The sequence below is a fragment of the Ceratotherium simum genome, chromosome 24 (genome assembly GCF_057802395.1).
Source record: "Ceratotherium simum simum isolate JZ-2026a chromosome 24, ASM5780239v1, whole genome shotgun sequence".
Classification (NCBI taxonomy): Eukaryota; Metazoa; Chordata; class Mammalia; order Perissodactyla; family Rhinocerotidae; genus Ceratotherium; species Ceratotherium simum.
In genome coordinates, this window is record NC_141923.1 from 3842273 (window position 1) to 3869767 (window position 27495).

A 27495-nucleotide genomic window follows, 5' to 3' on the forward strand; every position below is an offset into this window, starting at 1 on the left:
CAACAAATTTAAGACCCAGATCAAATCAAATGCCACCTCCTCACCAAAGCCTTCCTTGACCCCATCAGGCTAGTTAACTGGCCCTTCCTTACTGGTGCTATATTCGTAGCACAGTTACAGTTCTTTCTGAACTACGGTGTATTCAATTGTGTATCCGGCTGTCTCCCTCACCAGACCATGAAATGAAGGGGAGAGACTGCAGTTTATTCTCCTGTGCATCCTGAGCAACTAGCTCAGGGTCTGGTGCCCAACAGGCACTCAACAAATGTCTTGTGAATCCATATGCTATGTTGTTATTTTAAAACCAGTCTCTTTACAGCCTCGTCTGACACTCAGAGTCAGTTACTCATATGATGTTTAATTGACAGGCTCTACAATTCTTTCTCAAATGAAAATTAATTCCTGGATTCTATTCTGCAAATAAAGGTAACTGATTTTTGCAAAATGTAACTTTGATAGCAACATACTAACATGTATAAGGTTTGGACTATTGCTCATTAGGTACATGTCTCATTCACTTGAATTTAATTACTGAAGGAATTATTCAATTATGACAAATACTATTGCTATTTTCCAAAGGGGATGGCACAGTTCTTAAAAGTTCTTAATAACTGGAAACATCTACAGAATCATACAGGAAAAAAGTTTCACAACGAAAGAAAGTCAAAGGTGTAGGAATGTTATACAAAGTGAGGTAAATGTGGGATTATAAAGTGGAGCACATCTCATTTCATACAGAAACACAAAAACTTTTCCTAAACTTTGGTCATTAAGTGTGCCAGAATATCCACCAGGAATTTGACTGTGGCCCTCACACCCTGGCTGCACTTCCATAGTCTCCTCTCATCTGATGATCCCATCAGTCATCATCCTGCCAAGTCCAAAGGTCAATTCCCAGCCCCTTCCTGCTTAGCCTCTCAGCAGCATCTGCCCTACCTACCTTACCATGCCCTCCAGCTCCCCCTGCCTCTGGGACACCACTGTCCTGATGTTCCTTTGCTGGATGACCTCCCCTCTTAGCACTTTGTAAGCATTCATGTGTCCCAGGCCTCTGTCCTCTGACTTGGGCTCTCCTCTCCAGTTGCTCCAGTCCCATAACCACAAGGACCATTGATTAATACATATCTGCAGCCCAGACCACTCCCCAGTTCTCTCCCCAAGCCTGTTATCTTCAGCTGAGCCCCATCTTGGTAGAACACTATGGTTCATCCAGCTGCTCTAATTATAAATACTGAGCGTCATCCTTTACTCATACTCCATATCTGAGCCATCAACTAATCTCACTGGCTCTACTTTCAAAACCTACCCCAGGACTACTGCTCCTCCCTCCCTTGCCCTGCTCCCCTTGTCCAAGCCAACACCATGCCTCGTGTCCATGCTTTCCCCTTACTCCCAGCCCCGCACCCTCCATGTCTACCTGTCACACCGGTCAACAATGGAACTCTGACAATGTCACCTCCTTGCTCAATGATGCCCAGTGCCTGCCCCGCACCCTCTAGTCTGCCTCCATCACCTTCACACCTCACCTTGGTTCCATGCACAGGAGCCATGCTGGCCTCTCCCAGTCCCTGAAATTCACTGCCAAGTTAGTTCCATCTCAGAGGCTGTGCGCTCCTTGCTGCTTCCTCTGCTCAGAGTGCTCTTCCCGCATCCGTCCCTGACCACCTCTGAAAGCCAGCCCTGATCTCCCTTCTTCCCCTGAGGCCAGTTTATTTTTCTTCATAGTACCGATCACTGCCATACATTATATGTTTGCCTGTTCATGATCTTTTCCCACTGGAAGAGTGAGCTTCCCCACTGAACCCTCAGCATCTAGCACAGTGCCCAGCACATAGTAGGTACTCAACAAACGGACAAATATTTGAGGGTTACTACACCACTGATTGTTTTCATAGTTTGTCCTCCACCCCCAATCTCTCTTTCTCTTTAATTTACAGATAAGTGATCTGATTCTAACATGCGCACAATGTAGAACTGTGCCAGATAATCGATGTATGAAAAAATATTAAATTCTGATCTCTCCCCAAGACAGACAGCTGCACTTCAACACTGCAGGATAAATTACCCTGTTGAGTGATGGCTATGTCACAGAGCTGGAAGAGATGAAGCAATCTAACAAGATTTCGAGGCCATTCCCTGGGACAAGTGAAAAATTCTACCTTTTTTGAATAATTAGTTTTCCTTTTTTTTGGCACTGACAGTCAATGAAGGCAATGGAAACTGTTAATTACGTAAATCAAAATGGGCAAAACAAATGAAGCTTAACTCCGAAATAAAGTCAGGTGAAAACTGCTATTTACTCCTATCTTTTCTCTTTATTCCTGTTAGAACAGTCATTTAAAAAGCTATTCTGGCCGGCCCCGTGGCTTAGCGGTTAAGTGCGCGCGCTCTGCTCCTGGCGGCCCAGGTTCAGATCCCGGGCGTGCACCAACGCACCGCTTCTCCGGCCATGCTGAGGCCGCATCCCACATACAGCAACTAGAAGGATGTGCAGCTATGACATACAACTATCTACTGGGGCTTTGAGGGGGGAAATAAATAAAAATTAAATCTTTAAAAAAAAAAAAAAAGCTATTCTGTGGACAAATTACACCTGGATCAAGAGGAAGCAGGTAAAACAAGAAAATACTGCACCTGCAACGTAATCATTGGAACCTGACTCTTGCAGTGACTGCACGTGGCCTCGCGGTATTTACAGGCCTTCTCTACGTGATCACGCAGGTCTTTTCTCAATACTTTCTCTTTGCAGTCAGCACGAACACAAGTAAGTTCTTCAAACTGGCAGTCGTTCTTTAAATGCACCTGTAAGACAATTCGAAGTTCTTAATCAGCAAAAAATTCAATCTGAAATACCAGATTCTGGCCTCTACGCAATTAAATCCTACAGCAATGTTTCTACCTGCCGTTAGACCAGTTTTTCACAGAGAAGAGTGACAAATGTATCAAGAGACAATGAATTTCATATTCTATTTAGCGATTACTCAAACTACACTGCTTTTAAAGAATTAAGTCAACTCTTCTTCCTGGATAACTAAATGGCTATCTGTTAAGGACTTTGTTTTATTCCAATTCAAATATCCTTTCAGGATAAAATGTGATACTAATCAAAAAAACATAAGATATTATGAAGAATTTCCTGGTAAAAAAAAAAAAAAAAAGAGGTTTTAATGGGCCTTCCAAAATTAAAATTCAATTCAGATTTCTTTCTATTCTAAACAGAGTGGAGGTGTTTAAAAACCAGTTGACAATTCAGCCAGTGATGCTGTAAAAATAACATCTCATAACTAAATGGCTTTGACTGCTTTCATATTTGGATGTACTTTGAAAGATTAATGTAAACATGGTCTTAAGGAGCCACATCAGGCTGACCAGGGACTCGTATTTCTTAACGTAAAAACCTACCACATTGCTTCAGTACTTACCAGCAGATGTCCCAGGGTTAACTGCTCTGCACAACCTCTACTCTCATTCCTACAATATATCTGAAGAGCCAGAATCTCTCTCTTGCAGCAATTATCCTTGAACACCTGAAATTGAAAGACAGTTATTTTAGAGGATTAATATTTCTTAATCTCCACATGCTGCTACTTTGGGCAAGGCAAAACCACTTTAAAAAAATCATGAGAGTATCTCTTAAGTGGACCTCAGAAAGCATTAAAGACCATCTTAATTTCTAATTTCTATAAGTAGAATGAAGGAGCTGCCGCTACTAAGAGACATAATTTAAATAATACAACCTTAACTATCATCTTCTATTAGATAAGCCAAAAGAAAACAAGTTATACTAAATAATTAAAGATCACTTTGGGACATTCAAACATTTTGGATAAACTATGACATAACCTCAAGGCGGGGGCACACCAGAACCAAGTTCACATTTGGACTCTGGGGACTTCCAGGAGCCAGCACTGCGAAGGTGGCAATGGGTGGTACACCTCCGATCAAGGGACAAAGGGTAAAACCCACTACAACTCAATGCCTTTTTAGGCTTTTTATGCTTGCTAGAGAAACAGAAATTACTGTAAAAGATCATATCTTACAGATTGTTTGAAGAACATTTACTTCGGTTCCTTCTCTTAAGCTTATGTAACTCAACTCATTTTTCACTACAAGAGAGGCACTAGCTTGCTATTAAAAAAACTCTTTTAAATATATATTGCAGACTGAGGTCAATCCAATAATGAAAACGTTTCCCTTTGAAAATGAAAAACTTCCCTTCTTTAATTTTATTTTTCCCTTAGAAAAGAAGTATGCTCACTCCTTCTAACAACACATTTTACACCAGCTTAGTCCTCAGGCACTTCTAAGAAACTCCCACATACTAATACTCTAGAACAGTGGAAAAATAGACAGGGACCTTAATATGCCTTTCTCAAGCAAAGAAATAGAATCAACAGCTGTTAAGAGTTAAAAATAAACTAATTTGGAGTCAAATCTAATCCTTTAGAAACACGACTTTTTTTAAAAGGTCATAATTTATGATACTAAAGTCAACAAAATAGGTATTTTTTTTAATTTATTTATTGTGTGTGTGTGTGTGTGTGTGCGCGCGCGCGCGCGCACGAGAGGAAGATTAGCCCTGAGCTAACATCTGTTGCCAATCCTCCTCTTTTTGCTGAGGAAGATTGGCCCTGGGCTAACATCTGTGCCCATCTTCCTTTACTTTATTTGTGGGATGCCACCACAGCACGGCTTGAAGTGTAGGTCCACACCCAGGATCCAAACCTGAGAACCCCAGGCCACTGAAGCGGAGTGCCCAAATTTAACCACTACACCACGCGGCTGGCCCCGCCAAGATAGGTATTTTTAATCAGTAAGAAATAAGCTTCTTTTTTGTGCCATCAAGTTTTTTAAGTCATTTTAGTTTAACTTTATAGATTGAAAACATCAGAATAATAAAAGTATAGAATCTTAGAGCTGAAAAGGATCTCATATTATTTACTGCAACTGTCCCACTTAATAGACCCGAGACCCCATGGCGGGGGGCGGGCCAACATCAGTGACCTGCTGACAGCAGATCTCAGTCTCCTGGGGTCCCTCTTTCCCATGAGGATCCATGGGGTTAGTCAGTCTCATTTACGATTCTTCAACAAAACTAGTAATTTTTCCTCAGCTATCAATGCCATTGAAAAATAAGGATAATAATTCTGAATAATGAAATGGAAACACTAAAAAACCATCTCAGTCCATTGTTTCAGCCTTCTCTCTCAATCACATTGGTTAGATACATGTTAACAAGTTAATAGGTTAGTTACCCCATTAAGATAAAGGGTCAAGTTAAGTAATTTGTTTTTCTTAAAAACAATCCCGTCCCTGTTACTAACTAACTGAAGTCTTTAGCAGCCAGCAAATGCTAAGGAAGAAAAGATACACGGACAGTCTCTCAACTGTCCTGGGCAAGTTACATCAGATGCCCTTGTGCTAGCAGCCCAGGGGCACCTGTCGCCAGCAACCCTCAAATCACTGCACACACCTAAGCTGCCCTGACAACAAACAATGTACAAAGTGCTTTAGACAGGAAAGCTCCAGAGAAAAAATTTTATTGTACAATTTAATGACCTACATTTAAAAAACTGTTAGATTCATTAATCAAAATATTGGAACCATACATTTTTATTGATATTTTAAGTATTTAAGAATGAGTCGTTTCAAACTAAAAGTGTGCCTGGCAGGGTTTGGCAGTGCGTGGATGACCACAGAGATGCCACGAGAGGGAGGGTTTCAGGGCCCCTGGAGGGAAGCTGGTGGGCGACCCAGATCACCCCTGTGCTCTGAGAGTCTGCACTCACATCCATAAGTTTTCGCTGGCGCACACAATCGCGTGGGAGAGGGAAGGGGCTGAAATCTCACATGTCTAATGACTTCAAGATGCTGCATGGGGGGCAGGGAAAGAGCACATTCAACGGTACCCCTCAGACTAGCACGTTTTTAAGAGGCGAGTACAAGCTGTCTGGAATAAAGACCCGAGATGACAGCACGCATCTCTGCACTTTACTTACACTGACTCCTCCACTCCTCCCACACCTCCTGGGGGTCTTAGGAGGTGGTACCATTACTGTTACAGGTGAGTAGACAGGCTCAGAGGGTGAAGCACCTCCCTGAGGTCACACAGCTGGGCAGATGCTGAGCAGATCTGCCCCGTCTGTCCAGGTGCTTACATGACATGGTCCTCTGCCTTGACCCTGCTGCATCAGCTGACAAACTCCAAGATAAAACTAGAGCGCAGGAGCACTGGATGCAAACTATGTGGAAAGTACTATCAGATTAAAACTTAAAAACCCAAGAATACCTTATCTTTAATGATGCCTTCTTGACACGCAGTACATTTTGGGCTTGAGGAGCTGAGAGGAAACACATAACAAACACATTAGGGCAGAAGTCCCTTTCTCATTTGAATCTACTAGATACGCTGAACCATTCACTTCCCGGTCAGGCTTGCTGTGTGAAGTTCAGAGCAACAACCAGAGCTTCAGGATGCCATGGTGAATTCAGTTTAAACATAAAGCCACAGGAGAAAAGGGCTACATTTTTTTAATGGTAATTTTTCATAAGGAAGTTTTTAAGCAGAACAGCTTAGATCAGTCCCGCTTTGAAAGCCCCTTTCAATTAAAAGTGAAATCTTTTTTCAGAAACCAAAACTAGTTCTCTGTGGAGGGGCTCTTCAGTATGAGTATCCAAAGCTTACTAGGAGAGCCTTTAAATGGTCTTGCTTTATAAAAACAGCCAGTACTTTCTCCACAAGCTATTTTTCTTCACAGTATATTGAAAGGCCAATGCAATTCCACCAACCTTAACAGTACAAGAATTTAAAGCTGACCCTGTCTAAAGAAACCATAGTCTCCTATATTATTCTCATCCCCAAACTCAGGACATGAGCCACTGCCCCCAGCTTGTCTTCTTTTGGACTTGATTCCTACCCCATTCTGTGCTTGGAAATCACCTCCTAAAGAGTAAAAATAAAAACTAAGTTTGAGCCCTTTCTACTTCCATGGCCCCTGCCCTAGACAGCCTAAGGACTCCAAGAGTCCAGGCCAGGCAGCATCAGCAGAGGCTTCAGGGAGGAGGAGGCAGGGTCAGGCTCCACAAGCCTGGAACGCTGGGCAGAGAGCTGAGGGCTGATGGGGGAGGAAATTAATGCATTTTAAAATAAATGCTCATTCATTTAGACTATGTTAATATGGGGCTTGTGTTAAATTGTTTTAATCATATGAATCTTTTCACATCCTTAGACCCCAGGGCTGAGCAGCTTCTGGGTGGGATCCCCTGACACCTGCAAAACGTGGAAGAAGAGGAGAGCCAGGAGCAGAGAAAGAACGAAACCAGAAGAGGAACAGCCCCTAGAATGCCCCCTCCCTCGGGGCTCACCACAACCAGCGGGCCTCCCCCTGGCCCAGAGCTGCAGTCCAGGTTCATGTGTTCAGGGAAATCAGGTGCTCTGAGCCTACTGATTCACTAAGCTCAACTCAAGAGGTATTTTACCCACAAGTGGGTGAAGCTGAGTTCATTGTTTGGGATAAGTGGATAAAACCACAGCCAGAAGTACCCAGAAGAGGGTGACAGGGGAGGGGAGGCTGGCTGCTGTGCGGCCATCAAGGCCCGTGTCCTCTGTGGCGAATCAGGAAGGGAAGCGGGGCAGCCTTCCCAGGCCTGTGAGCCCTGATGATGGGGACCGAGTCAGAGCGTGTCCTGCCCTAACCCCAGTGCCCAGCACCATGCCCAAAAAATACCTGCAAGATGAACGAAGACGCTTTCTTGGCCAATGTTATTTCTGCTGTAAAACTGCAGCCTGCCTCACTGACTCCCCTTGTGATTCTAAAATGGCATCGCTATTCAGCTGACAAGGGCTTCCAAGGGCTCGGTGCGGGTTCTACTCACACTTGGTGGGTAAATGTGCACAGACTGGATTCCTACTCAGGTTAGGGACGTGTCCAGTCCTTCCCGTTCACCCTGTCCTCCTCAACTCCTCCCCACCAGAGCACCTGCACTTTAAGAACTCCTTTGTCATTTGCTGATGGGTGTGTCTCCTCCACGGAACTGTGAGCTCCTCAAGCAAAACTCAGCAACATGGATGGGGGACACCAGGCACAGAGTGGCCAGTGCCATCAGGAAAGCAGCAGGAGCAGGACAGACTTTATAGGAGGTGCTTAGGGGAGAAGAAGACAGAACTCTGGGGGACAGGGCTGGGTAGTCCAGGGGGCAGGTCACAGAGGCCTCAGAAAACTCAGGTGTGAGGTCCTACTGGGTTTCCTTAAATGATTCACAAGCTGGGCTCTGAGAATTTTATTTGTGCTTCTTTGGAGTTTTAAACGTTTAGAGTTTATTTTTTAGAGAAATAAACGAAGGAGTGGGTGGAAGAGTGAGACTGGAGAAGCTGAAACACACAGCAAACCCAAAGCAGGGCAGTCGGGGTGCCTACCTCAGCAGGGCGGCCATGCAGGTCTCACAGAAGCGGTGTCCACACTCAGTCTGCTTCGGGTTACACAGCACAAGGCGGCACTTCTCGCACTTGTACTTGTCCTCCACCGTCTTCACAAACCTTTCTTTGTAACCTCCTTGTTCAGGGACGAAAACTGCCGTGCTGGCACCTCGGTCAGGGTGCAGCTTTAGCGGTGGGTTAGTCTGCAGGGTGCCAGAGGAGTCCATCTTCTTACTCGACTCCATCTTAGGAAAGAGAAATTCTGTGGAGAAAAAATAACAATAACTGAGTCAAGTGCGATCACGTCATCCTGCGCAAGGAAATAAACACAGCCCTGGAAAAGCCAAAGTGTCTGAGAGGTATTTTCTTTCAGTTTTAAGTAACACACGAGAACCCTTCCTGATTTTAACATGTGACAGGAACATCACACGATCCAACGTACGTCCTTCCTTTCTACTTCACCCAAATACTAGTTAATGTTACTATTCAAAAAACTTTCTAAAAGGTGTAAATTGTATTTTAAGGTGCTTTAAAATACAGATAATAGGGCTGGCCCCGTGGTGTAGCGGTTGAGTGCGCGTGCACCGCAGCTGGCGGCCCGGGTTCGGATCCTGGGTGCGCACCAATGCACCGCTTGTCAGGCCATGCTGTGGCGGCGTCCCATATAAAGTGAAGGAAGATGGGCACAGATGTTAGCCCAGGGCCAGTCTTCCTCAGCAAAAAAGAGGAGGATTGGCATGGATGTTAGCTCAGGGCTGATCTTCCTCACACACACAAAAAAATACAGATAATACTTTGCTGTGCTGTAACTTCAAATTTGATGCATCATCCCGATATTTTGACTGAAGCAACAGCCATTCTCAGCTAATTTTATTTCCTAGTTAGCCTCACTGCCAGAGGACAGTCTCGATGACATAACTCAGGGGTGGCCTGTCCCACTTGGATGGCATCACAGTCAAGCCTGTGGTCAGAACTCTGTCTCTCATTCTGACAACAGCACTTACTGGTTGACGGTGTCTGCAGACTCCTGGTGCTACTCGTTCCACAGTGTGACCCCACGAGTGTGCGCCCACAGTGCCCTGGTCTGGGAGTGACATAACTGGCGTTTAGCTTCCACCTGCACCCACCCAGCCCCACCCTCATCTCCTCAGTGTGAGGCTCACCATGAGCTGGTGCTAAAGTGTGGCTGCACACCCCAGGTTTACTGGACCACAGGGTGCTCAGAGGTGGGCAAGGCACAGGGCCCACTCTCTCCAAGCCTTGTTCCTTGCATCGCCTCTTTCTGAGGCTGAAAGAAGGAATGTTTCATGGCTCGGGATGTATAGGAACTAACGCTGGCAGCAGAACGTTTGACAGATAAATGAATTGGTGTTCTAGCCACACTCGGATTAGTTTTAATAAAACAGAACATTACTGTGGCAAAGTGTGAGAGCCTTCTGTGAAACCTGTCCATTTGTAAAACCCCTCCAAAATTTTCAAAATGACCTTGAAAGGCCAGCGACCTTTTGCTCACAAACTGATCAGCAGGAAGGTGCCTGGTACTAACCTTGCCTGTCAGAGAAAAGGGTCAATCTGCCGCCCACCAGCCACCCCACCTCTGGCCACACACACCCTCCCCTGCTCTCCACACTGGGCCCTTGCTTCCACAGACGCTCTAGGCTTACTCCCAGTCCCCAGGCATCACCTCCTGGAATGCACCTCCCACCTTCTCAAGGAGGCCCACCCTGGCCAACCCCACTCACATGACCCCCTTTGCCCTGGCTGTGCTTTCCCACGTCATTTCCCGCCTGCTGCGACTGCGTGCTTATTCTTTATTGTCTCCTCCCCTTTGGTAGAACATAAGCTCCCTGACAACATGAATTTTGATCTGTTTTGTTGACTGACAAACCCTAGGTACCTAGAATGGTGCCTGACGGGCAGAAGGTGCTCAATACACATTTGCTGAGTTAACAAACAAGGGAAAGGTGAGGTCTGAGCCACTTGCACCAAACTGTATTTCTGTGACAACCAACTCTTCCAAGAAAAAGAAAACTCTTCAGCTTTTGGATCTGACCTTATAGCTTCATGCCTTGAAAACACCTGTTTAGATTATAAACTACTCACAACTCTGGTTTAGTATTTCACCTTATAGAATAAACAGTTTTTAATGAGAAATGTTTGATTCTTAGGAGGTGAATTCCTATTTCAAATATGAGGGACAACTAACTTAGGCTTAAGCTAATGATAAATAATAAATGTTCATTTACCTACAACATGTCATACTCCGTACAAAGAAAGAAAGAATATAGTTTTGGATCCTTTGTTTTTATAGGCTACTTAAGATAAGGGAACAGATGCAAAAGGTATCCCAAGCACATAAATGAACAACCTCACAGCAACCTTGTCCTGAAAGGCAGAGGACAACCGCAGCAGGCAGGTTTGTCAGGACTTACCTGTAATGTGGGGCATCGATATGGGCATCTCTACAATGGGCCACTGGGGATCTCTCGCAACCCTACCCTGCATCCTTGCACCCTGTCCCACGCATGGCCCATTCCTGAGCTAAGCTGCTGGCCGGAGAACGAGCCTTCAAGGGAAGGATGGAAAGAGGCCCTATAGTGCTTAGGCAGCAGGAACAAGAAAAACACCAGACCTCCTTTACCTAATATTCACAAGTGAGGAAAAAGAAGCATAAGAAAACTACCTAAACATGAAATGTCCAGAAGAGGCAAATTCATAGAGACCGAAAGTAAATTCATGGTTGCTAGGGGCCAGGGGGAGGGAGAGCATCTACTAATGGGTTTGGGGTTTCTTTTTCGGTGATGGAAGTGTTCTGGAACTCTGCACAACTCTGTGAATATACTAAAAACTACTAAACTGTATACTTTAAAAGGGTAAATTTTATGCTATGTGAATTATTTCTCAATTGAAAATCTAAACAGGGGGCCGGCCCCATGGCTTAGCGGTTAAGAGTGCGCGCTCCGCTACCTGTGGCCCAGGTTCGGATCCCGGGCACGCACCGACACACCGCTTCTCCGGCCATGCTGAGGCCACGTCCCACATACAGCAACTAGAAGGATGTGCAACTATGACATACAACTATCTACTGGAGCTTTGGGGAAAAAAAAAGGAGAAAGATTGGCAATAGATGTTAGCTCAGAGCCCGTCTTCCTCAGCAAAAAGAGGAGGATTAGCACGGATGTTAGCTCAGGGCTGATCTTCCTCACCCAAAAAAAAAAAAAAAAAATCCGAACAAAGAATATTACAAAGCAACTGTTCAAAATGTTTCCATTTGAGTTTGGTTAACTTGTGACATTTATATATAGTGTCATACACCTTAAAATATAAGACTCTAAAACTTAAACTGTATATGCCTGATGCTGTGGAGAGTGCCTGACACACGACGGGGTACGACAGGATTTTGATTTATTTTTTATTTATTTTTTTTTTTTTAAAGATTTTATTTATTTTATTTTTTGCCCCCAAAGCCCCAGTAGATAGTTGTATGTCATAGCTGCACACCCTTCTAGTTGCTGTATGTGGGACTCGGCCTCAGGATGGACAGAGAAGTGGTGCCTCGATGCGCACCCGGGATCCGAACCCGGGCCGCCAGCATCGCAGCGCGCGCACTTAACCACCAAGCCACAGGGCCGGCCCAGGATTTTGATTTATATTACAACAGTACATGCTCTCAGAGAACACAACAAGCAACTAAGACATGGGGGTGTAAAGTGAAAAGAATAAGTATCAGGTACACTGCCTACAACTACCCAGAGGTAGACACTCCCTTCTGGTGTTCTGTGCGACTGTGCAGACGTCTAGAAACAGCAAATGCACGTATAAGAAAACATGTCTTCTTCCCTCCACACAAACTGTGGCATACATGCAAACTAACCTACAACTTTCTGTCACCAGCAACGTATCCTGGTCATTTTTCCATAGCAGCATATAAAGACCACTTCAATATTTTGAAGGGCTGCACAGCACTCCACTGTATGGTTTACCACAATTTATATAACCAGGTCTACTTATGGAGATTTAGGCTGGTTTTAATCTTTTGCTATTAGGGACAATCTGCAGTGAACATTCCTGAACATGTATCTTTGTACATTTAGGTAAGCATATAGCAACAGAACTACTGGGTCAAAGATGATGTGCATTTTAAAATATTATAACTGTTGCCAAACTGCCTTCTAAAAAGAGTGTACATTGTGTATTTCCTCCAATGATTAGTAAATGATTAAATATTATTTTAGAGGACAAGAGACTGTTTCACTCAAACACTGATGCTTCCCACTTTCTTTCAGCCTCAACTGCATTTTCTGGAGAGTGCTGTTGGCCATGTTGCTGTGCAAACATCAGGGTTCTCCTGTGGAGCCCGTCAGCAGGCACAGCCCCAGACACGTCAGTGAGAACCCTTCTTCAGGTGAGACACTCTGCAAAGCTTTGCCAAACCAACAACATTTTATTTCAACCAATACACTGGGCACCTACAACGTACACAGCTCTGTGCCTCGCGTATCAGGGGACACGGGGATGAAGGAGTGTCCCCGCCCTGAGAGAGCTTTGAGGGAGTCATGAGGTAAGTGAGCACTCTGGAGTTAACAATGTAACAAGCGGCAGCAGTGAGAAACACCACCTGAGAATAACAGACGGCTGCAGATCTTCAAAAGAGGAAGATATCATGTCTGTTTTGGGGAGATCGGGGCATCCTGAGTTGAACTGTGGCATAATTCCAATTTTAGCAGAGGAGGACAAGAAGGAGGGGCAGCATATGAGGAGGAGATACAGCACTATGAGGCGGATATGGAGGGGAACCTGGGATTGGGGCTCAGAGGGAGGCAGGGCGTGGCACTGAGTCGGTCTGGCTGGGAAGGCCAGCCCAGTGTTTCTTCCCTGCAGCTGATCCTCAGGCATAGCATTTATCCTCTGAACCTCACCTTTTCTTTCCACGTGAAGAGCAGACACTACCCCTAGTTCTCACAGCATTATCAGGTATCACTGAGATATTACATGTAGAATCCCTCTGCAAACTCGGCAGCACTGTATACACAGAAGATACATCTTCCTGCCAACTGGGATCAGAAGTGTGACAAGGATGGGGCTGTTTCCTCATCCTAGACAGCTCAAAGCCCGTTTCAAAAAGCCCCTTCTCAGCAATTAGGCAAGAAAAAGAAATAAAAGGTACACATTGGAAAGGAAGAAATAAAACTATTTCTGTTTTCAGATGACATAAGCTTGTACACAGAACATACTAAGGAATCAATTAAAAACTAGTGGAACTAATAAACTTGTTCAGCAAAGTTGCAGGATATAAGGTCAATATATAAAAATAAACTGTATTTCTATACATTAGCAATGAACAATCCAAAAATGAAATTAAGAAAATAATACATTTATAATAGCATCAAAAAGAATAAAATATCTAGGAATAAATGTAACCAAAGGAGGGCAAGATGTATATACTGAAAATATAAAACAATGTTGAAAGACATTAAAGATCTAAATAAATGGAAAGATATTCCATGTTCATAGATTGTTTATGGATTCATCTCAACCCCTATTAAAAATCCTAGCTGGGGGCCGGCCCCATGGCTTAGCAGTTAAGTGCGCGTGCTCCGCTACTGGTGGCCCGGGTTCTGATCCCGGGCGTGCACTGACGCACCGCTTCTCCGGCCATGCTGAGGCCGCGTCCCACATACAGCAACTAGAAGGACGTGCAACTATGACATACAACTATCTACTGGGGTTTTGGGGAAAAAAAAAAAGGAGGAGGATTGGCAATAGATGTCAGCTCAGAGCCGGTCTTCCTCAGCAAAAAGAGGAGGATTAGCACGAATGTTAGCTCAGGGCTGATCTTCCTCACACACACACACACACAAAAAATCCCTAGCTGGGTTTTTTTTTTTTTTTTTGCAGAAATTAGTAAGCTGAACCTAAAATTCATATGGAAGTGCAAGGAGCCCAGAATAGACAAAACAATCTTGAAAAAGAAGAACAAAGTTGAAGGACTCACACTTCCTTATTTCAAAACTTACTATTAAGTTAATCAGGACACTGTGGTACTGACATAAGGATAGACATACAGATCATGAAACAGAACCGAGAGCCCAGAAAGAAACCCTACATTTACGGTCAACTGATTTCTGACAAGGGTGCCAAGACCGTTCAATGGAGAAGGAACAATACGCATTTAGTGTCAGCGATCTCACTATTGTTACAGAACAAAGAAGGCTCTACTCCTGGGCGTTCTCATTACAGCTCTTTAAGGGCTATGCTGGCGGTCACCACACAACTGCTTAGATACCTGCCTCCTTTCCTCCCAGGTGATCAGCATAGCTCTGGTACAGAAAATATTGCTTCAAGAAGGAAAACTGGGTTGGTTCTAAGACCTCCTTAGCTTGGTATCCTTCTTTGCCTTTCAAAAAAGGTATTAGGTGATACATTCGACACATATAGAAGATTATGTGCAATATACATGCAAGGTAAGAATACAAGAAAAAAATGAACCCCAGAACCCACCACCCACTTAATTATCACCATCTACCTGTATGTTCTTCCTCAGCCATCCTTCTGACTCCCTAAGGGTAAATGTCAGCCTAAACTTTGTATTTATGATTCACTTGCTATCATATATATTTTTCTTCTTAAACAATATACTTTTGCCCGTTTTCAACTTCATAAAAATGGATATACCATATTTAGTCCTCTGTCATCAGTATTATAAATACTTATCCATGTTTGTTGTGTGTAGTAGACATACTTCATTCATTTTCACTGCTGTATAATATACCATGATGTACTTATCCATTTTCTTATCACACTGTTACAGTTTTTGCTATTATGAACAGTCTGCTCTGAACATTCGGCATATCTGTTTTGGGGCCCTCATATGTTTCTCTAGGGTACATACTCCAGACCAGAAGACCAGAGTTTAGCAAACTATAGTCTGTGGGTCAAATCGAGCCAGTAGCCTATTTCTGTTAGACCCCTGAGCTAAGAATGCTTTTTAGATTTTTACAGGTCTAAACAAACAAAACAAAGGCAACTATGTAACAAGACCGTATATGGTCAACAAAGCCTAGAATATTTGCCATCTTGCCCTTTACAGAAAGAGCTTGCCAATCCCTGCCCCGTACATCTAGAGTGCAGAGGAACTGCTGGTTTGCAGGTTGTATGCCTGGCCAATTTACAAGCTAAGGCCAAACTGCTCTCCAAAGCAGAGCAGCATAAAAGTTTCTGATAATCCACATCCTCACCAACACTGGGTATTATCAGACATCTTAACTTCTGCCAACCTAGCAGGTACAGTGGTCTCTTTTTTTTTCTTACTTTGGTAATTAAATAGGTTTAGCATTTTTTCATACACTCAGGGGCCACTTGTGTTTTTCCTTCTGTGAAATGCCAGATTGCATCTCCTTGTCATTTTTTAATTGGGTTATTGCCTTTTACAATATTGATCTGCAAGAGTTATATATTCTGACTTTTAATCCTTTGTTAGTTATATGCATTATATTAGTTATATTATTATATTAGTTACATGTCTTCCCCCAGTTTGTGGCTTAATTTTATGTCTTTTAGTGAAGAGATGTTCTTAATTTTAATGTAGTCAAATTTATTCATATCTTGGCCTTGTAAAAATATTCAGGGGCTGGCTCTGTAGCATAGTGGTTAACTTCGGTGCACTCTGCTTCAGTGGCCCGGGTCCCAAGCATGGACCTATACCACTCATCAGCCATGCTGTGGTGGTGACCCACATATAAAGTAGAGGAAGATTGGCACAGATGTTAGCTCAGGGCTAATCTTCCTCAGGAAAAAAAAAAAAATTCAGATTAGCATGTGGGTGATAATGATGAAAAAGGCACAACTCAGTATACATGAAACCAAAATAGAAAGCTGCTCTAATTCTATCACAAAATCATTTTCCAAAGAAGGATATTCTGCTCAAATAAAACTAGCAGGGCCGGCCCCACGGCTTAGCGGTTAAGGGTGCGCACTCGGCCGCTGGTGGCCCAGGTTTGGATCCTGGGCGTGAACCGACGCACCGCTTCTCCGGCCATGCTGAGGCCGCGTCCCACATACAGCAACTAGAAGGATGTGCAGCTATGACATACAACTATCTACTGGGGCTTTGGGGGGAAAAAAATAAAATTACAAAAAAATAAAAAATAAAACTAGCAAAGAAGCCGCTATGTCAAATAGACACACAGTGCTCAAGGAAAATATTCTTCCTAAACAAAAGCTTACTTGAGACAGAAATGATACCAACTCTGAGCAGGGCCCAGGGGGCGGGCCTGTGACCTTCTGTATCAGTGAGATGGCTGATGAAGGCCTTAGCTGGCCCAAGGAAAGCAGGAGCTAGACACCTCAGCAGGTACCAGGACTGGTGGACAGATGGATACTCAGGTTTACTGACGATCCCAGACTCTACTGGCCATCAACTGCCACTAGGAGAAGGCAGTTTTCATTTGAAGTATAAGAATCACCTAATCACCTCCTAAAACAACTAGGACAATAGGAATGAGGTTTTTAAGTCTTAAAATAAGACAAATATCCACCTATTATGTCCCGAGGAAAAGGGAGCTTTGGATTTAGGAAAACCACTATTGGAGGCAAATTTTTCACAATCAACTCGGAGATGGACAATAATGAGCACTCCTAAAGTTAGATAATGAGCACTACTAAGTTAGCACTCCTTAAGGTATATCACCTTAAGACCACAAACAAAGTCATGGAGAAGAAACCATTGAGGTGAATCTGCTTCAGGTTCCCTCCCACCTACGTAACAGGAAGGGTAAACCTCAAGATCACCAAAAAAAACAAAATTTCTATCTGTAGGATCAAGTTTTCAATAGCAACAAGGGAGGGCACAGTTTTTATTAGAATGCTCTCCAACCAACAGGCACACAACAAATTTTAACAATAATAATCTATTGTACCTTTTATATTACTTACCTTTATATAAGCCACCTTAAATCCTTTCTGAAATCAGGTGGGGTATACGTAAATTAGGTAAACTCAGAATTGGTCACAACATTAAAAACAGACTATTGCTGAGTGATGTCAGCCAAAATGGCTCAGTAACGAACTCCAAAAGTTCATCCTCCAAGATGCAAGAAAATGCAAGAGAAATGCAAGAAATGCAAAAAAAAAAAAAGCCTGAAAAAAATGGCAAACTTTGTCAGAAACAAGTTTTTTTTTGGAACTATGGAAACTAACCAAAAGCTTTCAGCAATCAGAGGAACACTTAACCAAGAGAAACTAGCTGAATCTTGGAAAGAACAGTGAACTCTGTGGCATTTTACCTTATCCTGGTTCCATCCTTTGAGAAGTGTGGCCTGGAAGATAACAGCCTGCAATCCTGGTACAGGTCCTTGGTGGTGGGGTGGGGCTGTGTGGGGAGCAGGATGGATGTCATTTGCAAAGAATTTCGGTGGTTTGTTTTAACCTGTCTGGTGGCTCCCTAGAAGACTGGCTCACAAGGCTTGCCTTTACCTCACCAAACTCAGAACTCTCCCAGTGCCAAGGTGCTACTGCGGGGAAGGGTTAACTGAAAACATTTACAGGCAAATGTATTAGTTGCTGCTGCCTGGGGCAATCAGTAACAGTTGAGGCAAATGATAGACTAACCAAAAGGTTGAGAAGAAAAGCTGGGAGATAAGGCCTTTGAAAAGCTCCAACATGTTCCTAGGAATCTAGAAGGTCATGCAAATGCCCAGGGTTGCGTGCACGCTCAGAAAAGACCTGAGAAGGCCCTGAGCCCTCACCTCTGGCTGATCTTCAGGTTCTGCACAAGCAGGAAGTGAATGCTAAGGCAGAATTGTCAACTGCCTGGCTGAGTGTTGAAAGCATACCCCAACATTCACACAGACCCCATCTGAAAAGACTGGGAGATATTTTTGGTCCAATCACTAACTGAACACTATGCTAACAGAACAGAAACTTCAGTGACCACACATGATAAAGAATATAGTTTACCAAATTAGCTCAAAAAAGTCATTACACAAACAACAACTATAACAAGCAGGAATAACAAATCCGGGGGAGAGGGGAGAATGATTTGCCATATTATAATATTCAAAATGTCCAATTTTCAACCAAAAAATTACAAAGCATGCAAAGAAACAAGGAAGTATGGCCTATACAAAGGAAAAAAAGCAAGTAATAGAAACCGTCCAGGAGGAAACCTAGACATTGGACTTATAAAGACTTTAAATCAGCTATTTTACATGTGTCCAAAGAGATAAAGAAAACCATGTCCAAAGAACTAAAAGAAATCTTTACAAAAGTGTCTCATGAAATAGAAAACATTAGTAAAGAGAAATTTTAAAAAGGAACCAAATAGAAATTCTGGAGTTGAAAAGCACAATAACTGAAATGAAAAATTCACTCCAGGGGCTCAATAACAGAATTGAGCAGGCAGAAGAAAGAATCCGAGAACTTGAAGTTAGGTCAATTGAGATTTGAAGATAAGTCAATTGAATTTATCCAGTCTAAGTAACAGAAGGGAAAAAAATAATAAACAAAAATGAACAGAGCCTCAAAAGACCTGTGGGGCACCATCACTCATACCAGTATATGAATTATGGGAGTCCCAGAAAAGAGAGGAGGAAGAGAAGGAATATCTGAAGAAATAATGAACAAAAACTTCCCATATTTGATGAAAAATATTAATCTGCATACCGAGGAAGCTCAACAAACTTCAAGCAAGATAAACTCAAAAATAGCCACACTAATACACATTATAATTGAACTGCTGAAAGACAATGAGAGAATTTTAAAAGCAGCAAGAGAGGAGTGACTCCTCACATACAGTCATGCATTGCTTAATGATGGGAATATGTTCTGAGAAATGAATCATTAGGTGATTTTGTCATTGTATGAACATCATACAGTGTACTTACACAAAGCTAGATGGTACAACCTACTACACACTTAGGCTATATGGCTATATGGTACTAAACTTACGGACCATTGTTGTATATGCGGTCATGTACATATTGTTGATCAAAACATCACTATGCAGCACATAGCTGTACAAGAATTTCCTCAATAAGATTAACAGTTGATATCTCATCAGAAACCAGCAAAGACAGAAGACAATGGGATGACATATTCAATCAGAAGAAAGAAAAAAAATCAACTAAGAATCCTATATCCAGCAAAACTATCCTTCAAAAATGAAGGAGACTCTCAACAAAATACTAGAAAACTGAATCCAACAGCATATTAAAGGCATTATACATCACGACCAAGTAGGATTTATCCCAGGAAGGCACGGGTGGTTCAACGTAAGAAAATCAATCAATGTAAGACACTGCACTAATAGAACAAAGGAAAAAAACCACATGATCATTTCAATTGATGTAGAAAAAGCAGCTGACAAAATCCAACAGCCTTTCATTAAAAAACTAGGAATAGCAGCGGCCCGGGGTTCGCCGGTTCAGATTCCGGGTGTGCACAGATGCACCGCTTGGCAAGCCATGCTGTGGAGGCGTCCCATATAAAGTAGAGGAAGACAGGCATGGATGTTAGCCCAGGGCCGGTTTTCCTCAGCAAAAAGAGGAGGATTGGCAGATGTTAGCTCAGGGCTGATCTTCCTCACACACACACACACACACACACACACAAAAACAACTAGGAATAAAAGGGAACTGCCTCGATATGATAAAGGATATCTATGAAAAACCCACACTTAATGGTGAAAGACTGAAAGCTTTCTCCCTAAGATCAGGAAGAAGGGAAGGATGCATGCTTTCACCACTGCTATTCAACATTATACTGGAAGTTCTAGCCAGAGCAATTAGGCGAGAAAAAGAAATAAAAGGCATCCAAATTAGAATGGAAGAAGCAAAACTATCTCTATTTACAGATGATATGATCCTACATATAGAAAATCCCAAAGAATTCACAAGAAAAACAACTAGAGCTAATAAATGAATTCATCAAAGTTGTAGGGTACAAGATCAACACAGAAACATCAGTTGTGTTTCCATACACCAGCAATAAACAATCCGAAAAGAAAATTAAAAAAGCAATTCCATTTACAATAGCATCCAAAAGAATAAAATACTTAGGAATAAATTTAACTGAGGTGAAAGATTTGTTCACTAAAAACTACTTGCTGTTTACACAAAACATTTGTTTGTTCCAAAACATATCTACATACATGGATTAAAAGACTTAATATTGTTACAATGGCAATACTACTTGTGATGGTTAATTTTATGTGTCAACTTGACTGAGCCATGAGGTGCCTACATATTTGGTCTAACATTATTCTAGGTGTTTGTGAAGGTGTTGGATGAGACTAACATTTAAATTGGTAGACTGAGTAAAGCACACTGCCCTCCCCAATGAGGGCAGGCCTCATTCAATCAGTCAAAGGCCTGAACAGAACAAAAGACTGACCCTCACCCAAGTTAGGGGGATTCTTTCTGCCTGACTGTATTCAAACTGAGACATCAGCTTTTTTCCTGCCTTTGGACTTGAATGAAATATCAGCTCTTCCTGGATCTTGAGTCTGCCTACCTTTGGACAGGAACTACACTACTGGCTCTCTTGGTTTCAGGCCTTCAGACTCAGCTTGGAACTAAGCATTGACTCTCCTGTTCTCCAGCTTGCCAACTCACCCTGCAGATCTTGGGAATTGCCCACCTCCATAACTGTGTGAAAGCCAATTCCTTATAATAAATATCTCTTTCTATACACACATCTATCTTACTGGTTCTGTTTTTCTGGAGAACCCTGACTAATACACTACCCAAAGTGATCTACAGATTCAATGCAATCCTTATCAAAATTCCAATGGCCTTTCTTTTATAGAAATGAAAAATCTGATCCTCAAATTCATATGAAATTGCAAGGGACTCCAAAGAGCCAAAACAATATTGAAAAAGAAAAAGTTGCAAGATTCATACTTTTCAAAACTTACTACTTCAAAACTTACTACAAAACTACAGTAATCAAAACAGTGTAATATTGGCATAAGGACAGACACATAGACCAATGGGATAGAATTGAGAGTCCAGAAATAAACCCATACACCTACGGCAGAATGATTTCTGACAAGGATGCCAAGACCATCTAGTGGGGGAAAAAAACAGTCTCTGGGACAACTGAATAACCAAAGGCAGAATAATAAACTTGGACTTCTACCTCACTCCACATACACAAACTAGCTCAAAATGGAGCAACAACTAAAATATAAGAGCTAACACCATAAAACTCTTAGAAGAAAACATAGGGGTAAATCTTCACGACTTTGAATTTCGCAAAGGTTTCTTAGATATGATACCAAAAGCACAAGCAGCAAAAGAAAAAACAGATAACTTGGACTTTACCAAATTCAAAAACTCCTGTACATAAAACAATATTCTCAAGAATGTGAAAAGACAACAAAAAATGGGAGAAAATATCTGCAAATCACATATCTGGTAAGGGTCTAGTATCCAGAATATATAAAGAACTCTTACAACTCAACAATAAAAAGACAAATGACTCAATTAAAAAATGGGCTAAGGGGGCCGGCCCGGTGGCACAGCGGTTAAGTGCGCCCAGGGTTCGCAAGTTCGGATCCCAGGTGCGCACCGACGCACCACTTGTCAAGCCATGCTGTGGCGGCGTCCCATATAAAGTAGAGGAAGATAGGCTCGGATGTTAGCCCAGGGCCAATCTTCCTCAGCAAAAAAAAAAAAGAGGAGGACTAGCATCGGATGTCAGCTGAGGGCTGATGTTTCTCGCCAAAAACAAAGAAACAAACAAAAAAGGGCTAAGGATCTGAATAAACATTTCTCCAAGGATGATATAGAAATAGCCAACAAGCACATGAAAAGATGTTCAGTATCATTAGTCATTAGGGAAATACAAATCAAAACAACTTCATACCCACCAGGATGGCTATAATTAAAAAAAAAAAAAAAAAGGTAAAATAACAAGTATTGGTGAGAATGTGGAGAAATTGGAACCCTTATATGTTGCTGGTGGAAACATAAAATGGTTCAACTGCTGTGGAAAACAGTTTGGCAGTTCCTCAAATAGTTAAACATAGAATTACTATATGACCCAGCAATTCCACTCCTAGGTATATACCCAAATGAACTGAAAACAGGTACTTAAACAAACACTAGTACACACACGCTCACAGCAGCACTATTCACAACATCCAAAAGGCAGAAACAACCAAAATGTCCATTAACAGACAAAATGTAGTATATCCATACAACTGAATATTATTCAGCCATAAAAAGAAATGAAGTAATAACACAGGCTATAATATGGGTAAATGCAGAACACATTATGGTAAGTGAAAGATGTCAGAAACTAAACGTCACATACTGTATGATTAGCTTTATATGAAATATATAGAATAGGTAAACCCACAGAGAGAGAAAGCAGACTGATGGTTGCCAGGGGTTAAGGGGAAGGATAATGAGGACTACCTGCTTAAGGGGTATGGGGTTTCCTTTTGGGGTAATGAAAATGACTTGAAATCATATAGAGGTTGTGGTTATACAACGTGAATGTACTAAATGCCACTGAATTATTCACTTTACAATGGTTAATTTTATGTTGTATGAATTTTGTGTCAATTTTTTAAAAATTAATGTTCAAAAAAACTGACCATCATGAGATACTACTTTGCAGCCACTAGGATGGCTATAATAACAAAAATGGAAAATTACAAGTGTTGGTGAGGATATGAAGAAACTGGAACCCTTATACATTGCTGGTGGGAATGTAAAATGGTGCTGTCACTGTGGCAAACAATTCAGCAGTTCCTCAAAAAGTTAAACACAGATTTACCATGTGACCCAGGAATTCTACTTCAATATATACCCAACAGAATTAAAAACATATGTTTATACACAGACTTGTACATGCATGTTCAAAGCAGCAATATTCATAATAGACAAAAAGTATTAACAGCCCAAATGTCTATCAAGAGACGACTGGATAAATAAAATGTGGTATATCTACGCAATGTACTATTTTTTTTTTTTTTTTTGTGAGGAAGATCAGCCCTGAGCCAACATCCATGCCAATCCTCCTCTTTTGCTGAGGAAGACTGGCCCTGGGATAACATCTATTGCCAACCCTTCTCCTTTTTTTCCCCAAAGCCCCAGTAGATAGCTGTATGTCACAGTTGCACATCCTTCTAGTTGCTGTATGTGGGACATGGCCTCAGCATGGCCGGAGAAGCGGTGCGTCAGTGCACGCCCAGGATCCGAACCCGGGCCACCAGTAGCGGAGTGTGCGCACTTAACTGCTAAGCCACCAGGCTGGCCCCTAGGCAATGTACTATTATTTAGCCATAAAAAGGAATGAAGTACTAACACATGCTACAACATGAATGAACCTTGAAAACATTATGCTAAGTGACAGAAGTCAGAAACAAAAGGCCACATACTGTATGATTCCATTTACATGAAATGTCCAGAATAGGCAGTTCCACAGAGACAGAAAGTAACCTAGTGGTTGCCAGGGGCTGGGGCAAGAGGACAATAATAGGGAGTGACTTCTTAGTGGATATGCAGTTTCTTTTTGAAATGATGAAAATGTTCTGGAATTAGAGAGTGGTGACAGTTGTATAACATTGTGAATATACCTCTGAAATGTACACTTCAAATGGTTTAAATGATGAATTTTTTTCTTAATTAAAAAAGTTTTTAATGAAAAATAAAAAGTCTAACGAGCTTAGACACCAATCTCTCTTCATCACATACAGCCTGATAACCACTCCTCACCAACCCAGCAGAAAAATAAAAACAGCAATAACAACATTAAAAAATGGCTATCACATTGGAATACAATCTGTCCATATTTAGATCCAAAGACTTTCCTATCATTATATGTATTTTAATAGAAAAATTAAAAGTGGAGAGGAGTAAAGATATTAGTAGGCAATGAAAAACTAAGCTTGCAGGAATAATGTTTTAAATTAAATGCAGAGAAATAAGTGGTCAAAAGACAACTGTCAACATCAGACATGAACCATACTGAGTGCTAGTGCAGAAAGTCACCAGGCATCCACTGGAGTCGCCATTTCTTGATCCCAGGCTGGAACAACAATATCTACTGTAAGTACAGTTACAAAAGCTAATACCATGTTCAAAGGCCCCAAACTAAAAACTACTGCAAAGAGGAAGTTTCTTGGTTCCTACGATAATTCTCTAAAACAAATACATAAAATTAAAATGCTAAATTTTTCTAAAATATCTGTGATGGTAATTTCTAATCTGCAACTCTATCTGGTCACTCATGCCAAGCTGTAGATGGGCCAAGAATACCATGTGTGCACCACACGTAGGACAATCGCCAGAAGCAGCAAGAAATAAGCAAAGTCGCATCTTTGGAACCTTGCAAAACGGAGGATTGTAGAAACCTTTGACTGGATTTCTTGATTTAAACATAAATATCTTTATTTCATTTGCTTATATGTGGGGATAAAAATAGTTAAATTCTATCTTAAAGTTTAGATGTGACAATTATAGGTTAATGAAATTCTGTAATATTTGTAATAATTATTGTGTTGATGAAGAAAAATTATGCAAACTTAGTCAAACGCATTAAAGAGATGGTAGAGGAGGCAACTTTTAGGGACTTGCAAACTGTTTCAACAGCCTTATTTGGGGAAGCAGCAGTTATAACACCCAGAGATTGGACACACCTGCCCCTGGTTAGCACACTGGGCCATGCGAGTGATGGGAACCTGGGGCCACTGCCAATATCTCACCTTCCCATTCTCATTTTAGCATCAAGTTTGGGAAGAGGATGTTTGCTTCCACACACATAAAGAAAAATGTTCTGTTGAGTAGTAACAACAGATACACTAAGCAAAGAGTGCAAAGGAAAGTACAATGAAGGGTAAGTATGTGACTAAACATGGCACCCAAGTCAGTGCACTCTGAGGAGTGGAAGAGGAGCCAAAACCAGAAGCCACCAGGAAGCAGCAGCCTTTGAGCTGGTGTCCTGGGCCTGCGCCAAGGACCAGGGCCTGCCACCATCCCCAGTGTCTTTAGTTCTAGACCTCTGATTCCGCAGTTTCCTTTGAGTAGAATTATTACCCTATTATTACATTATTTACTGTTTGCTACATGTTTAAGCATGAATTTATTATATTTTGAGGCCATATTTTTACCCAAATGAAAAGATCTCTGAGAAAATCATTTCCTAAAATTTAAATTTCTTGTCAACTACTCAGGAAACCCCTCTCTCACAGCAAAGAGTTGGACTGGATTTCTTTCACTTTCCTCTATGCCTCCATTACTCTATGATTTATTTTATATTCCCTACTTCTGTGATTTAGGTTGAGCTACATTTTACTTGGAGATTAGAAACTGGAAACAAAAGTACATCTGCTGACAAAAGAGTGTTCCAAGAATTGGAAAGCCCGGGGAAAACCAAAAAAGGGAAGCATCAGATAAACAAAGAAAATGGCTCCTGCCAGCAAGAAAGTACTAAACACAACATAGATGTAGAAAACGGGCTCCACATCAAGCCCAGCAGGGAAATTAAAAGTATCTCCAAGTGATGCCAATAAACACAGAAGTGAGAAAACCAGAAACAGACAGGTGTGCCCTGCTGATAAAAAAAATTTCTGTCAATCCACATTTATGCAAACATTTCAGCACACTGACTCTTCTCACGATACCTAATGCCAAATGCTCTGCTGAAGGAGAAGGCCTGTGGCTAACACTCTGGAAAGTAAAGACAAAAGGAAACTAGATTCTTATTCAAACAAATAGGCAGATCACAACCACATATTAAAAGCCCCACTTAGGAGAGAGAAAGAGAGACAGACTGATGCAGTCATATAGTTGGAAAACAACCTCATTAAACCATAGTATAAAACTTAGTCTCAAATCCTTTGGGGAAACAATAGCTATTCGAGGCCCAGCATCGCCAATATTCCTTTGTTCCTGACTTAGGATTTTTAAAAGCATTCATTCAACCTCGACTATGTGCAAAGACGCTGTGTACCTCTCCTGGCCCAGGGCCAGAGTCCTGCCATCTGGACAGGAAGGAGGGAGAAAAGCTGAGGGCTCAGTCCGTTCAACACGAGCAGGCAGCACCTTTCCAGGTGGATGCTGCCCTGAGGCCATACCTGGGCTGGAGGCTCCTGGGCTGTGGAAAGGGGGCAGAGGTGGCAGGTATGTGATAAGGTTCATTTTCCTAGAGCATCAACTTTACTTGAAAATATGAGTGAAAAGCATAAAACATGGCCATATTAAGGAGTAGATTACGATACTGAAATCAACTTTTAGAATAAAGCATGAGATTTCAAAAAACAGTGGTTCTCATCTCCGTGCTCCTTCCCAATCTCTTTCGCAGACTCTCCCCTTTCTATCTGTGGTTTAAAGGCAGGAGCTGTTCGGGTGCTGATCTAGATCCTCCTCTGTTCTCCTCCACACACTCGTGCTGGGCAATCGCATCCTCTCCCAAGGCCTCACCCACCAGATATGCACCAACAAGCCTCTGGCTCTGAGCACCACACTTTCTGAGCTCCCAGATAAGCTCGCTTAGTTTATCACATTACACAGGTGCCTTGTATTCAACGCAGCCAAGATGGAATTTGTCATCTTCCGTGCTTCCCACTCCTATTCGACACATTTCTACCTATTCTACACATTTCTACACAAAACCACCTGCTCCCATCTCAGGGAGCGTCACCACCACCTAGCCAGCTGCCCAAGGCAGAATTGTCCTCACCTCTCTGATTCCAACCTCTAACCATTAATCAAGACCTGCTGATTTCACCACCTCCATTCTAACTCCCTATCACCACCACCTCCTTGGTTACAGGGTGCACATTCTGCTGCTAGTGAGATGCTCTCAAATTCAGTTTACTCATCTGCAGTCTCATCCAGCTAAAATAACAAATCTTGAGCTTCTAGTTCAAGCCTCTCATTTTACACATAAGGAAAAGCAGGCCCAGACAAGCAATGTGCTTGCAAGGTCCCAAAATTACTGAGAAATCTGCAACTGAATAAAGAGTAAAATTGATGACATTTATATGCAGGAGAAACATATACTGATTAAAGCCAACATATTTTTAAAAATTAGTTTTTTTCTACAATACATCCAACATGATGGAATAC

At 42.1% G+C, this 27495-nt stretch overlaps 1 protein-coding gene across 5 annotated transcripts in view; it reads right to left on the reverse strand.

Moving 5' to 3' along the window:
• TRAF3 (TNF receptor associated factor 3) overlaps positions 1-27495 on the reverse strand; it is a 121239-nt gene that overhangs the window by 27538 nt on the left and 66206 nt on the right. For 3 of the 5 annotated variants that reach the window (XM_087447903.1, XM_087447902.1, XM_087447904.1), the window contains 4 exons: positions 8417-8678; positions 6290-6341; positions 3423-3527; positions 2635-2802 (listed from right to left, as the gene is read on the reverse strand). In XM_087447903.1, coding sequence (XP_087304029.1) covers positions 2635-2802; positions 3423-3527; positions 6290-6341; positions 8417-8678 — 587 coding nt within the window. Of the gene's footprint in view, positions 1-2634; positions 2803-3422; positions 3528-6289; positions 6342-8416; positions 8679-17700; positions 17787-27495 lie in introns of all 5 variants that reach the window. The other 2 variants (XM_087447905.1, XM_087447906.1) reach the window with 2 other exon arrangements.